We start from the raw sequence: 15,872 nt of genomic DNA on the forward strand, positions 1-15,872 counted from the left end.
ATAGACTGAATACAAAACATGTGAGCCCAAGAGAGCTCCCTGGGGTGAAATTAAGTCCAGAAAAGGTATTGTGTGCCTGTATAGATATTTGCATGGTAGCAAAATTTCCAAAATTTAATAGATTGCTTCTGCAAGAGTCTGGGGGGAAGAACAAAAAAAAAAAAAGATATTTTTAAAAAATCCTTCTTCAGAATGATCGAGAGGTACACACACAGAAATGCTTTCAAAACACAAGCATTTAATTTTTTTAAATGTTAAGTGAGATGTAAATACGTACGTTAGCAACAAGGTGCTCAAAAGCATACTGAAAACATATTCCATACACAGTTAGCAATAGAAGTCTGTACAAAAGTAATAAAGTTACACATTATAAAAAATACTCCGTAACTATAATTTAAAAGAGGGAAAAAAGACAAGGGAATTGATTTCTCAGTTCATATAATTTATTGCAGTTAGCACACAGTTTAAAAATTCACCAACACACCAATAGTACAAAACTAAACAGCATTATAAGTTATTCCCCCCTCAGGAAAATAAAACATACTATGATTGTCAAAGCTAGATGTCAGTCTAAGTTTTAGAATAAAAGAAGAATGTGAAACTAAGGAAAGGAAAAAAGCAATCACTCACGAGGACCACAAAAAAAATCCAAGAGAAAGTCCATTTTCCTCAGACACTGATTGTCTTCTCTAACTTAAGAAAAGAATGTAGTTTTAAAACCTAGAAACTATTCAAGTAACTAAAGATAACGCTCCAAGGCCATTTTCACAGCTTTTTTTTTTTGTGTTTTAAATGCCATTACAGCCAAATTAACACACATTTGACCAAATATTTCCAAAACAGTCCAGCAATACACAATGGAGTTTTCCATTCAGTATCTTAAGCACAAAAATAGGCTATGTTTACAGTAGTTAAGGCGATCAAATTTTAAACAAAAGCAGAGGAAAAAAAAAAAAGGAAAAAAAAAAGGAAAAACAGCAAACGTTTTCCATGCTACTCCCATAGACCTTATTTGTAAGTGCAAGACAGGAAAACAAACACTGTGCAAAATGCTTTTGACCTGCGTGTTGGTCATTAAAACCACACGTCAGGCTGCAGTTTCTGCTGCTTGGATACACATAGTCCTTCCCCTGCCCTCCCCCGGCCCCCCTGTCACTCAGGCCTTCCCAGGCCTTTCAGCCCGGGGCTTTTTTTTTTTTTTTTTTTTTTTTTCTTCTTTCAATCCACAGCCTCTTTTCAACGGGGAAAAAAAAAAAAAAAAAAAAAAAAAAAAAAAAAGAACGACCTATTGTGGTGGAGTGGTGCAGCAGGAATCCTACAAATGCTCATCTGGGGAAATGGACGCACCTCAGTTGGAGCTGGCGTGGGGTCTGTGCAATTAGAAGGGGTCTGGGGTTAGTAAATGCACACTGCACATGCAAATCTCGAAGCCTGGTTGTAAACATTCATTATTTTTTTTTTTTCCTTGTTAACGTAGCTAAATCGGCGACTCGTAGCTTAAGTTCTTCTCAACTTAAAGACAGTGGGAAAGTAAATTTAAATTAGATAAAATAAAAACAGTGCATTTCTCTTCTTCGTAACACCGGCATTTTCAACGGTGTCGGTTTTTTTTCCTAAGGAAATTAAATAATTTTCAACTCACTCGTTAAAGTTATACAATGCAAACAAAGACAAAAATATACTGAAACTCATGCATTTCTGTAGCGTTAATATTTACTTTTCAAGACTCAACTAAGAGCATCAACACAACCTGCCAAGTTCTTTGATACCTCCCCCCGGCCCATGTAATCAATTACAGTATACAATAACAGTAATTCACATTTTTTAAACACACAGTTCATCACTGCTGAAGCTGCAATATCCTTTTTCATCCCAAGCAAACCTTCACGTAAGACAGAGTCCCAGTGATCCCAGTGTACTCTCAGGGTTTTTGTTTTATGTTTTTGTGTTGGTTTTTTTTTTGTTTGTGTTTAGTTGTTTTTTTTTTTTCCAGTGGGAACTGTCAGAAATCCAGAAGTTGCCATAATAAGTTTTAAGTCAACCACTTGTTTAAAAATAGATAATCCAGCATTTCAGAAATTTTCCATTTGGGTCTAAAAGCATTCAGGTTTCCAACAGCTAGAAAGGACTCATGCAATTATAGAAATGTAAAGGAACTGACAAAATTGGGAGAGGATTTCTACATTCAGATTTTAAGAGGAAAAGATCAAGAACTTAAAACAATGCAGTGTTTTGGGGAGAATAAAGCCGCATCCAAATTTTTTTAATTGGAGATTCCTTAGTAGTAAAGTATCTGCTGGCTTCTATTCCGAAAAGGGGGAAAAATACGCTCCGTAATGTGTTACTTTGTCGGATTACCTCTACAGTTCATTTTTATCGGAGTGCTAAATTAGTGAAATATTCATGCTGCCTTAAAGTGCAAAAACAAGCTAATAGCCAAACTTTCAGTTCAAGGAAACAAGATTGCTTTTAGACTGTACCACAACTATATAGATTTATATATATATTATTTATATATATAAAAATTTTATTTCCAAAGTTCTTGTGAGCTATCTTCTAAGGTCCAGTCTCTGACAGTAGGTAAGCTCAGTGCTTCGCTTTTGACAGACAATGAGTTCACCAACTCACAGTGAAACTTCCGAATGTGTCTGTAAAGGTCTCCGGACTGCGTGAACCTGCGTTCACACCACTTACAAGCATGAGGCTTCTCCCGCGTGTGAACCACTGCGTGGCGGCTCAGGTTGTGGGAGTACTGGAAGCTCTTCCCACACTGGGTGCAAGTGTAGGGCTTTTCACCTGAATGAGTCCTCTCATGACGTTTCAAGGTGTACATGCAAGAAAAAGTCTTACCACACAACGAGCAGGTTGGGACATTGACATCGGTAGCAGGCTTGCTGCGGATCCCGTCCTGCTCTCGAAAGTGCGTGCTTAAATGGATCTGCAGGATGTGGGGGCTAGGAAAGACCTTGTTGCAGAGAGGACACATGAAAATTTGGCCAGCGGGGCTAAGTATGTTTGACACGTAAGGGAGCAAGCTGCTGTCCATGTTTCCTTCCACTTGGACTCTCTCGTTCTCTGGAGTTATCATTTCGTCATCGCTTGCCTTGTCCTCTCTATCTAGCTCCCTCAAGACCGAATCTTCCCTCATTGGAGCCAGGTGGGCCGGCTCGTACTGTACCCTGTTATTAGTGCTCACACTTTCTTTCACAGTGCTATGTTCCATATCATAGTCATTAGTGCCAACATCACTCTCATCACAGGAAGCCTCTTTCTCCACCTTCACCTGAACCAGGCTGCTTCTAAGCATGTCCTGCGAAGAGAAATAAGAACTGTTCAAATTTTCAACTCCTGAAAGGCTGGACTTGACAGACAGGTCCAGCACGCAGTCAACATCTGCTGAATCCCTCACAGAGGTGACAGACCTCTGGGACAAAGACTCTGTTGAGCTGCAGGGGCTGGCTACTGTTTTTCCAGCTGCTGCTGCGTGCGTCTCTGCCTCTCCGCCAGTCTGGGGAATGCCTGCTGAGTCTGAGGGCAATCTCATCCACATGTTCCCAGGCTCAGCCGCCAAGTCCCTTTTGCTAGGCAGGATGTTCAATTTTTCATCTTCTCCGTCGTCTTCATCGCTGGGCAAGTCTCCTGGCATGTGGCTGCTGCCGTCGGAGAGGCTCTCCACTTTGTCTGAACAACTTGAGGCGTCTTCCTCCTTTTTTGTACTGTCTGCCTCTGTGGTTGCTTTCTCTTTCAGCTTCTTTTTGCAGACTTTGACAATGTCATACATGTGGAGATAACTGGCAGCTGCTAGCACGTCTTCAATGGGCAAGTCTTTGAACTGGAGCTTTCCTTCGTACATGAATTCAAGCAGGAGAGCGAAAGCTGGGGCTGTAACAATGTCGCTGTTCAGATGAACAATGTCCCTTTTGTCCAGCTGGTCCTTGTAAAAGAGGTGGAAATACATGCTGCATGAAGCCAGTACAGCTCTGTGCGCTCGGAACTGGGCATCTCCTACCAGAACAGTGCAATCACAAAGAAAACCCTGATGTCTCTGCTCACTCAGACACTGTAGCAAATGTCTACTGTGGTCAGGAAACTCCATACTGTCTTCATAACCTATAAGCAATGAGATTTTTAAAAATTAAATGTAGGTCGGAATCACAGAACTTACGAATCCAAGTTATTCCACTCTAAAAACCTCGTACTTGTATTGCCAGAATTCTGGTACTGACACCATACAAAGATTATTTAACATGCATGCACGATGGTAACTCTTTTCCCGATCGACCACTGAAGTTACAATTTTCTTTCAGTGGTAAATAAGCCATTCTACTGAGCACATAGGTACATCTAATTTTTTTCCTAGAGTATCACTGCTGTTCATAAAATCTGGTCAACAGTTTTTGGGTTTTTTTTAGGGAACTTCCTCCAGATTGCATCCCTAAGAAGGCAGACCCCAGAAAAAAAAAAAAAAAATTTTAAACACTAAGTTTGAAAGATCACAGAGGGGGAAGAAAAAAACAAAACAAAACAAAACAAAACAATCAGATCATCAATCTTCTTTTTAAAGTCAAATTGTAGTAAGAGGAGAGGTTCGCATTTCATGAAGAAATGTTAATATACCCAAATCTGAGGTCTAACATTCATAAAGTATAAAAATTATTTACGAATGTTGATTTAAATCAACAGCAAAACCAAGATTTTTAGAAATTCAGTTCGCAGGGTTTTCTTCTTGTAGTAAGTACAGTTTCAGGTTTTAAATCTTCTCTATACTGTACAATAGAATGAACATTTTTTGCCAACATGCAGAATTTACAAAAGAAAACTAACAACCAAAACGCCAGTGAGCACCGCTTCCCCTATGCAGAAGGACAGAAATTTCCCTCCCCTCCCACACCAGCCAGAGTTTGCAGTACCAAACTTAAAAAAAAAAAAAAAAAAGTCATTCAACGTGAGCATGTGTGATATTTAAAATCAGTATCCCAAGTACTGTTCTTACCCAAGTATTTTTCTATTCACCTTCCTTGATGATAAAGAGAAAATAAACTTCAGAGAAGTAGAGAAGTCAAAACTCAAATAGAAAGTAAAATCTCTTAAAAACCTGTCTTAATCTATTCTTCTGTGATTGATAGCAATGCTCTCCCAAACCATCTAAGCAGATCGTGGCTCTCTAGGCTGGCAGATATTATTGAAAAATCCTCAGCCCTCGCAAACCAAGATGCACTAAAACTTACAGCACAACCCCTACTATATTCTGTAAAATACCATTGCTAGAGTAAAGCACGAAGATTTACAATACAATCACTTTAAGTGCCCCACAGCCAACATCAATCCTAATCCTTAAGAGGGCTAAAAATAAAGATTGGAGGGCAGCTCACAAGGTAGCTGTGATCAAATTAGGAGGCTGAAAGGACAGAGAGGGACGAAGAAGGAAGCTTATAAACATCTGATCCAGCTGACTGTGGCCATATGGCAGCTGCTGCCCAGATAAAGAGATTAAGAATAGAGGAGTGCGATTACAGCTGTCTGGCCAATTCAGGCAGCTCAAATCTACAAGTTCTAAATTAGTCGCAAATACAAAAACTCCTTCAAATAATTACTGTTATGCTGAAATAAAAGATCTCAAACGCTACATGCGAGAAAGAAAAGAGGAAACCAGTCAAGCCATTCTCCGGGGTACAAAAGTTTTTAAACACATAACTGATTTCTATCTTTCAGAAGCACTACAGCTGTATGCTACTACAGTTCTGAGCTGCTGGATATTTAACCACGAAGTTTAATGAAAGACTTCCCCACAAACACATTTTAGCCAGAACAGTCCTTTTTTTTTTTAAAAAAAAAAACCCACACTTTTGTACATTTCACTAAAACCCCCGTAAAGTCACGTAAAAGATGCAACACAAGAACATAAACCAGAATTCTCTTTAGGCTTGCCACTAAATCCACCGCAGTTTTGGTCTCAGAAATAAAGAATGAACTTGCTCTCTCCTTCTTCCAAACCAAGACATTCTCACAATATGCGTTAATGCTAACAACATGCCCAAGAACTGATACTCTCCAACTGTAGCCCAAGCCTTTTGACCAAGTCCACTTATCTATTTAATACTCAATTTCATATATTACCTCTAAACTTGGTTAGAAAAGTAATGTGATTTTTTTTCCTGAAATTCAATAAACAACACACCAAAACAGAAATATGCTGTATCTAATCTATTCCTACTCCTACCTTTAGTACACATAAACCTGATTAAGTCCTTTCCTCTGAGTCTTGGTGGCTCCAGGTCTGTTAGATCGGTGGAAAAAAAGCAGACTAGGAGAGACAGATGCAAAGTGGAGATGATGTTAGAGAGGAATGAGATACCTTCTCCACACACAGATCTGCACACACTAACTCCCTGTCTGTGTGTTAGAATAAAAGGCTGAGGGATGGCAGGCTGTCAGCTGCTCTGACATCATGTTCAGATGGAAATGCTACCTCCAGCTGTGCTCCTTTTAATGCCATATGCTACTCCTCTACACTCCTGCCACCAGCTTTTTCTTAGGAGAACTTTTCTCTTCTGTTAGTATAAACAAAATACTTCAAAGTCTCTTTTTTTCAAACTTTCTAACAGGGAGGGAAAAAAAAAAAAAAAAAGAAAATCCTAAACATATGGGGCTCTACTGTATTTGCAGCATAGCAACACTTCTGCCGCAAGTTGAAGGACTGCTTTCTACACCGACAGCGTACCCCAGCCACGGGGTTACCCGAGATACGTACCCCACTCGGTGTTACCGAGCCCAGGGGTTCTCAGTTAAAAGAAGAAATTAAACCGAACCTGTGTACTCAACTCACAGCTCCCCGCTTCGCCGTCGCTCCTTTCAGTTTCAGGGTTTCGCCAGTCTAAGCGACACCCAGCACGCAAACTCCAGCTCACGCACACGGCACAGCCGTTGGCCTGACCGGGGCACTATTTCAAGCGCTCAGCTTCACTCATAAATCGCTCTTCCCCCGCGGGGGGACCCGGCCTCTCCTTTATTCCACTGCGGTGGCACCCGGGACGCCGGCCCCGCCGCAGCCCCGCTCCCCGCCGCCAGCCGCTCGGCAGGGAGGGCAGCGGCAGCGCCCGGCCCTTCGCGTACTGGACCACCCCCACCTCCCCCCCCCCCCCCCCCCCCCAGCCTCCCCTCACCCCCCTCCGCGGTGACACTCACGCCGCACTGGCGTCTACCAAGCGGGCCGGTTCACCTGCCCGCCGTCCCCCGCGCCGGGCCGTGAGGGGAGCCGCGGGGCCGCGGGCCGGCGGCGCGCAGCAAGTTCCCGGCGGGCCTGGCCCCCCCCATCCCCGCCGGGCGGCGGCAACTTTTCGCTGGGGACGCCCCCCCTCCGCCTTCTGACACCCCAGGCCGGGGCCGGCCGCCCCCCGCGGCCCTGCTCCCGCCGGGCAGCGCCGCCCCCGCCCGGGGCCGGGAGCGCCGGTGGCCGCCCCGCGGGGAAGGAAGCAGCTGCCCGGCGCGCAGGAAAAGCCGCCCCCGGGTCACGGCGGCAACAAAAGAAAAGTAACCGGGAGCGGCGCCGGTGCGGCCGGTCCCGCCGCCCGGGGAGGGCTGCCCCCGCCCCCCCCGCCTCTCCACCCCCCGCCGGACTCGCCGACAACTCCGCCCGCCCCGCGGGGGCCGCACCGGCCCCGGCCCCGGCCCCGGCCCCGGCCCGGCGGGTGTGTGGGGATGGGGGCAGCGGGACTCACACTCCGCGGCGGCCCGAAGTCCCCGCGCTCCCGCCGCCGCCGCTGCCTCCTCTTCGCTCCCTTGCCGCTCCGGGACCGCGCCTCGCCCCCCGCCCGCCCGCTGGCCGCCGCCCCCCCGGCCTCCCCCCTGCCGGCAGCTGAGGAGCGAGCGGGGCAGCCGGCGGAGCGAAGCGGGCCCCGCGCTCAGTGGCTCCCCATAGCACCGACGGCCGGAGACGGCGCAGAGCCCGGGGCCGGGCGCGGGGGAGGGGCGGGGGCCGGGAGCGGGCGGGGGGGTTCTGGTGGGGCGGGGGGCGCCGGGTGCCGGCGGCGCAGGCACGGCGGCGGCGGCACAGCCGGGCCCGGGCTGCGGCAGACAGATGTTCGCCCCCTCCCCGCTCCCCACTTCGGACTCCGCTCCCTGACTGACAGCCCGGCCCGCCCGCGCCGCCGTCGCCGCCAACCGGCGCGGCGCCTCGCCGATGAGTGACGGGCCGCGGCGGGTGCTGAGTGGAGGAGGGCGGCCCGGGAAGGCCGGCGGCGCCGCCAATCGCGGCGAGCGATGAGGCAGGGGGCGTGACCCGGCGGGGGAGCCGAGGCGGAAGGGGGCGGGGACCCGCCGAGCCCGGGGAGGAGGCGGGGCCACGGGTGGGGCGAGTGAGGAGGGGCGGGGCCTGAGGGGGCGGAGCTTGGTGGTGGAAGGCGCGCGCGGGCAGCGGCCTCGCGCCGGTTCCCGAGATGGTGGGGGTGGGCGTGGTGCATGGCGGGACGGCGGAGGGGTGCGGGGTCGGGGTCGGCCGTCGCCGTGTCCCGGTGAGCTGGGCTGGGCTGGGCTGCTGCCATGCCCGGGAGTGAGGCCGGTGGCCTCTAGCCTGGCCCCGCATTCTCGCCTGGCCCCGCAGTCGGTGGGGCCACCTGTGGCGGGCTAGGCCGTACCGGGTGGGCGGGCGGCTGTGTGCCCGGCCTGGCCCGAGAGGCCTTGTCCGCCCTGAGGAAACTGCCCAGCCCCGTCTTCTCTCGCTTCCCGGGGAGTTTGCCCGCAGTCGGCACCTGCCCACACATCTCGGGCAGAGGCAGGCCCCCTGCCTGGGCACTAGCTGTGCTACCTCAGGGCCCTGGAGGATGGAGAGCGTGATGTTAATTACTGAGACCACACAGTAATTAGGAGCCAACAACGTTATCAGCGTGTAATTGCTGTGTTATTATTGCAAGATCCAAAACCCATCACCTGCCCCTACTATGAAGAGTGAGTGATTGACTAAGATAAGGAAACTTCTAGCAAAATTTACAGAGGGATCTATATCTAAGGGAAACACAAGTTGCTGATGCCTGATAACTTTGCAGAAGTTGACAACAGAAACATCTGGATTAACAGATAAGCAACGAGGATGCTGATGGATGCTGCTGCTGCAAGACATACAAAAATATAGTTGCTTTGCTGTACTGCTACTATGATTGGCTAATTAGCAATATGCATTAGTAGGTAATTGGGTGACTCATACCCTTGTATAAAACTCCTAAAAGAAAAATCTCTGGGGTGTGTCCAGTTTGGTTGGAGCACATCACGCACGTGAATAAATACTTACCTTTGTAGTTCCATGGTTTGTTTCCTAGCCTCCCTTCTCAGCACAGGCTGGTTGTGAATTTGTAACAGGAGCGTGATGGGAGTGTGCTTTGACTCCTCTCTCTATTAATGGATTGCCCTGCCCTGGGCTAGACTTTCCACCTCTAGCATCGCATTTCTGTTGGTAATCTTCGTGCTTCCTGCTGTGGCAGGGCAGGCTATGAGGAGCGGTGCCAGCAGGTGGACGTCGTTTGGGATATGCATGTGCCCAGGCTTGCCTGCTCTAGGGTGGTGGTGGAAGGACGGTGCCTGGGGGGAAGAGCAGCTCTCTAGCCCTCGTGGTGGTTCACAGGCAAATTGAGGTCAGCAGCTTGGGAGAATCCCACGGCTTAGTGACGGGTTAGGATAGGGCATTGGAGGCCAGGTTTGAAGAGCTAAGGTCTTGCTTAGGAAAAGACTGATCCAAGGAGTTAGGTATTTCCCCATCTCCCCTTCAGTTTCAGGAAAAGAGTTAACACAGATCAGTATTTTGAAGAAAACAAGGCTCACCAAAAAGGGACCCGGAGTTTAAAGAAAAAGAACTCAGTTATGTGTTAATAACTGTAATTGATTGAGTAGATATAAAAGCTGAAGGCCCGTACTTGGTCTCCTTCAGTAATATGAAACCGTTATAAAGAAACATGCTGAATTCTATCTGTGCCTAATTTATTTGACAGCACTACTATGTGTATCACACAGCAACTAGCATCTAGGTGTCCATATGCTTCGAGCATTACATATGTATATATAAAAAAATATAAAATATACGTATGTGCAAAAGAAGACACTTTTCTCTCTATCCTTTGGTGAACTGATTGCTCATGCAGACCCAGTGTGGGATTTTGTAATTATTAACCTCATAGTGTTTCAGTCCTTCTTGGATACTGATACAATTCCATCTTTAAGAGTTTTGTTGTTTTTTTTTTTTTTTTTCCCATTGGCATCATATTCCATATTCTGTTATACCTGGAACTCGATGGGGTTCTGTCCTTGTCTTCAAGACACAGCAGCTAAGGTGCTGACTCTTCATGTTTCCTGATTGTCTCCTCAGTGCTAATAATCACTTCATCTGAGAAAAATCAGTACTCTGTTCCCGGCTGCCTGTCATTTCTTGAACATATTCCCTATAGGCACTGAACCGCTTTTTCTTTCAATTGCAAAAATAAATGTTGAAAGTATTTTAATAAGAAATACCATTGAAAATAGTTTAAAAGTTTTTTTTTTTAATCTAAAACATACAAATAACTTATGCAGTTATATATATGTTCGAACTGTCAGTGAATGTGCCTGAAATGATTCCATTAACTATGTTGTCCTAGATCTGTAAACTGCGTCCTGCCTCGTGCTTCCTGGTATAAGCCATCTCAGCAGCTGCTCGGGGTCGGTAAGTAAGACCTTGGTTTATGAATACTTACTTTTACAAGTGCAATTTTACTGAGGAAGGCAGTTTAGTTATTCTCATGTTACAAAACTCCGTGAAAAATGAGGCTGCTTAATGTGAAAAAATTCAAATAATTTATTTGCTAAAGAGAACATTTAGCAAATGGACTTTCTCCGGTCCTTATAGACTTCTACAGGACCCAGAATTTAAAAATACTCTTAAAATAAAATTTCATTGGGCATTACTGTTTATACGTTCTGTTCACTGACTCTTTCCTCCTCATACACGTGAACTTACCTCCTTATGCTTTAAGACGAACTGAGAAAAATCTTACTGCTGCTCACCTAGTATTTACAGTGCTGACTCCTAATTAAATCAGCTTGTATTTTCTTTTCCATTCTATCACTTGATTATATGACCTTGGGCAAATACCTTTTCCTGTTTGCCTCTTCAGTCTGGTTTGTCCTCGGGGCTACAAGTTATTTGTTCCTACAGTTATTATTTAAGAGAATGATCTGCAATTACAGTGTATACAACTATTATAATAAAACATTTTTTTACTATTTATAAATAGGAGATGGAGTGAAACAGAATGAAAGTGAGTGTAGGTAACACTTTAAGATTAAAAATCTTTTTGGCAGTGAGTCAAATTTCATTGATTTAAACCTGGAACTGTTGACATTTGTCTGTGATTTTTTTTTTAATGTGAAAGGAGCTCAGATTTTTTTAAAGACTACTTAGAAAGGTTTAAAGACTTAGCATTATTTTAAATACAGAAACGAGATGATAGAAAAGTGAATTAAGGAAAAAATCCTACACAAGGAAAACTCACAAATACCCTGTAGTCCTCTATTAGAAAAAATAGTGTAAGATGGGCATTCCACTGGAAGGGATGGTGAAGCCTTGTTGTAAAGGGATATAAACATCTGGCAGTACACCTGGTCTCTACAGATATTTATAAATCACCTCAGGCATCCCAAGGTACAGCAGAGAACACACAAAAATTGAGCTAAGAACATTCATAAGCCAAAGAACATAAAAATGGTCTTGATTTAACGCAGAAAGAAATGAGGCTCATTTACTGCACAAACACAGTTTGAAAAGACATGATGCAGTTTTGCACTTCTTGCACCTTTGCACCTGCTGACTTTCATTTATATCCTCCAGGCAGCAAGCAAGCCTGAAGGCCTTTGGCTCATAACCAATGCTGACGTTGCAATGTGGTGCTACAGGAGCGCCTGCAGCTCTGGTAGAGCCTCCCCGCTCACCTCTGGTCTGAGAACGTCGAGGTTTCCTGGCATCTTGTCTGAAAAGGTTTGTGTGGTGAATCTCCCAGTATTGTTTGTTGCTGCTCAAGATTGATTAATACGTAGCGAGCTGCTTTGCAGATGCCAACTTTGCCTGCAAGCCTCAAGATGTGTTCGTTGCATTTGATTCTGGAGCTTGAACAGTGCTATATGCTCTTGGAGACACTTCTTGAGGGCAGCCCAGATGAAGAGCCCGAGCTGATAAAGGTCAAAAGTACCTGCATGATATTCAGGTCCAAAACCATAGATTTAGATGTTAACACAACACAGCTATACTGTGGAACCGGCTGCAAATTTGGCCCTTAATGCTTCTTTTTTATACCTGCTCTAACACGATTTTCTGCATTTTCTTCAAATTGTAGAACAGCGCTGTGCTAATTACCATACGTACCATCCATTTTGTTGTCCACAAAAAAAAGAAGAAATCAGCAATGAAAACTGCTCCTCTGTAGCCAGATATCCTGGGTTTATGCTCTACAGGTTATTTTGGACCAGATACCATCACCCATACGTATTACTACTGTTTTCATTGATAGGACAACAGAAAGTGGGTATCCCCTGGTAAATTAAAACTCTCCCAGAATGCTTTGAACAGTAGGGCTGGAGGTACAGCAGTAAATATCTCCAGGATTATGTATCCTAGACAAGTGAAAATTATGACTTGTGATTATGGTACTCTTGATTTTTTTTTCTTTTACTGTTCTTTTTTCTTTTTTTAAAGTGTAGAGAAACTTAATTAATGGCAGTCCAATTTTCAGAAAAATTAAAAGTTAAGTAGTTTCTGGAGTTGCCATCACAGTTGAGGTTCAGCTGATGTCACCATGGAACTGAGTTTTTTCTCTGGGGAACCAGTGCTGGGGAAGTGCCAAGATAATGTAATACAGCTTTTGCATGAATTGGCTAAATGTGCATCTTATTGTGCCAGAGTCTGACTGGATCAGTAATTCTTACCAGCCCTAGCTGTGCCGGGTAAGCCACTAGGATATGCTCAGCTAAGAGCTTTTCTTAGCATGGGGGCCAAAAATTTCTCTCTCCTCTCAAATACTGTCACGTAAAGGAGAAGGAGCACCATCCATGGAAGTTTTTCACTGAGGTGGCTGCTAGCATTCACGCTGCAAGCTGAGGGCAGGCACCACTGATATACTTTCTTTAGGTCCAGCTGTCCTTTTCTGGAGCATGGATTTGTCTTGCTTTAAGCTACAGCTTCTGCTTCACTGGGGGAAAATTACCGAGATCAGTGACTTCTTTGTTATGTCCTAAAACAATTTCAAGGCTCTGCGTAAAAATTTGATCATAAAGAATGGAATTGGCCTCGTGGGTGGAGACGTGAACTGGAATTCAGTTGGATTTGTTTGTTGAGTATTAATGATATGCACACCATCACTGAAACAAAATGTTTTCTCTCAAAGGACGACTTGTTTTGGATACAAAAGAATTGGCTTCAGATTTCTAGCCTAGGAACACCTGGCTGCTGGAGTCCAGTCTCCCACAACCCTGGCCAATCGTGAACAGGTGCTGAGTTCAGGACAGACCTATGCTGTGTGCCACCACATGCTTGCAAGGACACACAAGTATTTCCCCAAACATATATAACAAATGCAAAACCTAGAGTTCAAAAAGACAAGAGACGCAAATCATGATGCCGTGGAAGGAAGACAGCGGAAGTGGTTCTTAATTTGTGCTCTGGGCCCCGGCAGTGGCAGAGGTGTTCGGGGTGGGACTGCTCAGAAGATACCTAAATATCTGCCTTCCACAAAACCTTCTGTGGTTCCTGCTGAGGTCGCACAGGTGCGACTGGCTGTTGTAATTGGACTAATTCAGAGAAAGCTTGAAGGTGTGAAACCTTTTCAATTAGTGTGGTGGCCAGCATCACATTCTGTGGGATCGCCTTGTTTAGAAGTTAATAAATAAAATGCCAACTTTGTTTTACAAAACCATTTGCTTAATTTTTCTCTCTTTATACGCTGTGGGTGGGTGTACGCTTCTGCGTACATTTGGGGGGTGCCCCTTCTACAAAGACATGCCGCAGAAACAAAAAAAGTAATAGCCACTATACAATTATTTCACTATATTTAAAGCAGACCTGAAAAATACAGTATTTAACCAAAACCCAATTAAACTGTCTTATGCTTTTTCTGTAATTTCTTTCCTATCATTACAGATTACAAAGACATTTATGCCTAAACAGAAGCTGTCTTCTTCCAATCAGCCTGCTCTTTCTGCTTAGTTCATTCACTAAATCATTTAATCACCCAAGGCCATATGTTACCATCTTGTGTAAAACGGGTGGAAGAGAAAAAAAATATGCAAAAATCTCTGCACAAGAGTGGGTGTCAGCATCCAGCACAGCTCCCACTAGGAAGCACAAAATATAAAATGTTATCACCAGTGAATATGACTATGAAAATAAACCAAGACAGACAAAAGGAAGACGCAAGACATTGCAAAGATGAAAGAGTCAATCTTTGAATCTCAATTCTGGGCAGAAAAGTTATGGACTAAATGTTACATGTTAGTCCACATGCTCGTATTTTCAATATTCTGCCATTAATATAGTTGCTGTGCTCTGCTGTAATTAGCTTGAAAGCGCGTTAACTTGTGCTTAGAGTCCCATTTTTTTACATTGCATGGGTAAGACCTTGTCCCTGAATTGGTTCCCTCTTGGCTCTTCTTTTTCTCTGTCTCCATGTACTGGTGCACATTTTGTCCCAGGTATTCCTGCATGGAGTCATATGCTTTTACCATTCGGCTTCAGCTGCTGTTCCCTGTCACGATTACTTCACGTGGCTTTCTCTTTTGGCACGTTAGCTGGGTGACAGACCCTCAGGAAACACATGGCTCGGAGCAAATTGTGGGGTATGTGCTCCTGTGCTCCCGTCAGGGAACGAGGAGGTTTGAGAGAAGTTAGAGGTGGAAAATCTATTCTTTTGAAAGCAAGGGGACTTTGCAGTTTTATTAAAAGACCCATAATCCACCCTTTCTTCATACCTTTAGGCAGCTATTGTGTGTTTTCTCGTCCGTGGGCTTGTGACAGTGCTGCAGTTGGAGAGGGGAGAGCAGCTGACTGAGAGGTCTCCACCAAGAAGCCACTGCTGCTCTCCACTCGCAGAGGCTCCCAGGACAGGGGCATAACATTACAGACTGCAGAAAAACCCCTCCTCTAAAACTGCACATGCCGGTTTATCCTAAGACTATGAAAGCATAAAAGATTATATTTTCATTTGCATGGTTTGCTGGTTTTTATTTGGCAGCTACAATAACAACAGGCTACAGTGAGCCCATAAAACAAAGTGAGAACAGCAGCTCATTTTTGTGGCAGAATGTAATGGCTATGGCTAAAGGGCTTACATAATTCATCTTAAACCCTTATGCCTCTATTTATTGATGTTTAAATGAAAATTAAACTCTTAGAGCCATAAGGAGACTTCTGATATCTGAAACGGGATTTTGATGCCGATATTTTTATCCGACCCTACCAGCTGAAAGCTCCCGTCGGGAAGCGTTTGGCTGGGAAGCGCCGTGGCTGGGCAGGGCTAGGTCTCCCCTCCCCTGCCTGCTGCTCAGCGTCACACCAAAGCCCTTGGAGACCCATGCACAGCCGAGGGATAGACTGGCCATATCTGGGAGTCTGACCTGAGAGGCTGCAGCTGTAAGCTGTGTTTCCGTGATGGCAGGATGGTCACTGAGATGACTGGCAAGAGAATGTTTTCCACTTTGGCAAACTGAAAAGGTGAAGTAAAACTGAGGCATCTGGTTTCCTCAAAGGCAGCTTGTGGTAAGAACAGCATCTCTGTGATTACTCTTCCTAATACATGAGAAGAAAAAAGATTCAGCTAACCATACTGTCAGGGTAGAGAAAGGATTTTTATTTCCCAGAGGCTTTT

At 45.2% G+C, this 15,872-nt stretch overlaps 1 protein-coding gene and 1 long non-coding RNA gene across 9 annotated transcripts; one reads left to right on the forward strand and one right to left on the reverse strand.

Moving 5' to 3' along the window:
* Window positions 1-218: 218 nt before the first annotated feature.
* Window positions 219-7,934, reverse strand: ZBTB18 (zinc finger and BTB domain containing 18). 8 transcript variants are annotated; one of them, XM_010115770.2, is made up of 3 exons: window positions 6,827-7,087; window positions 6,221-6,304; window positions 219-4,110 (listed from the first exon to the last, which is right to left on the reverse strand). In XM_010115770.2, the coding sequence occupies exons 2-3, from the start codon at window positions 6,231-6,233 to the stop codon at window positions 2,528-2,530; spliced, it is 1,596 nt and encodes a 531-aa protein (XP_010114072.1). In that variant the 5' UTR covers window positions 6,234-6,304; window positions 6,827-7,087; the 3' UTR covers window positions 219-2,527. The 8 variants fall into 8 exon arrangements, with proteins under 8 accessions (XP_010114072.1, XP_086600936.1, XP_086600938.1 ...); XM_086744810.1 differs by having other exon boundaries at window positions 6,810-7,087; XM_086744812.1 differs by lacking the exon at window positions 6,827-7,087 and adding an exon at window positions 4,994-5,017 and having other exon boundaries at window positions 6,221-6,552.
* A 657-nt stretch (window positions 7,935-8,591) lies between these two features.
* Window positions 8,592-13,913, forward strand: LOC147601359 (uncharacterized). The gene is made up of 5 exons (XR_015258140.1): window positions 8,592-9,180; window positions 9,474-9,623; window positions 10,620-10,684; window positions 11,849-11,995; window positions 13,398-13,913. It is a non-coding gene; the product is annotated as an uncharacterized LOC147601359 (long non-coding RNA).
* Window positions 13,914-15,872: the final 1,959 nt, after the last annotated feature.

The sequence above is a fragment of the Chlamydotis macqueenii genome, chromosome 3 (assembly GCF_036417535.1).
Source record: "Chlamydotis macqueenii isolate bChlMac1 chromosome 3, bChlMac1.mat, whole genome shotgun sequence".
Lineage (NCBI taxonomy): Eukaryota > Metazoa > Chordata > Aves > Otidiformes > Otididae > Chlamydotis > Chlamydotis macqueenii.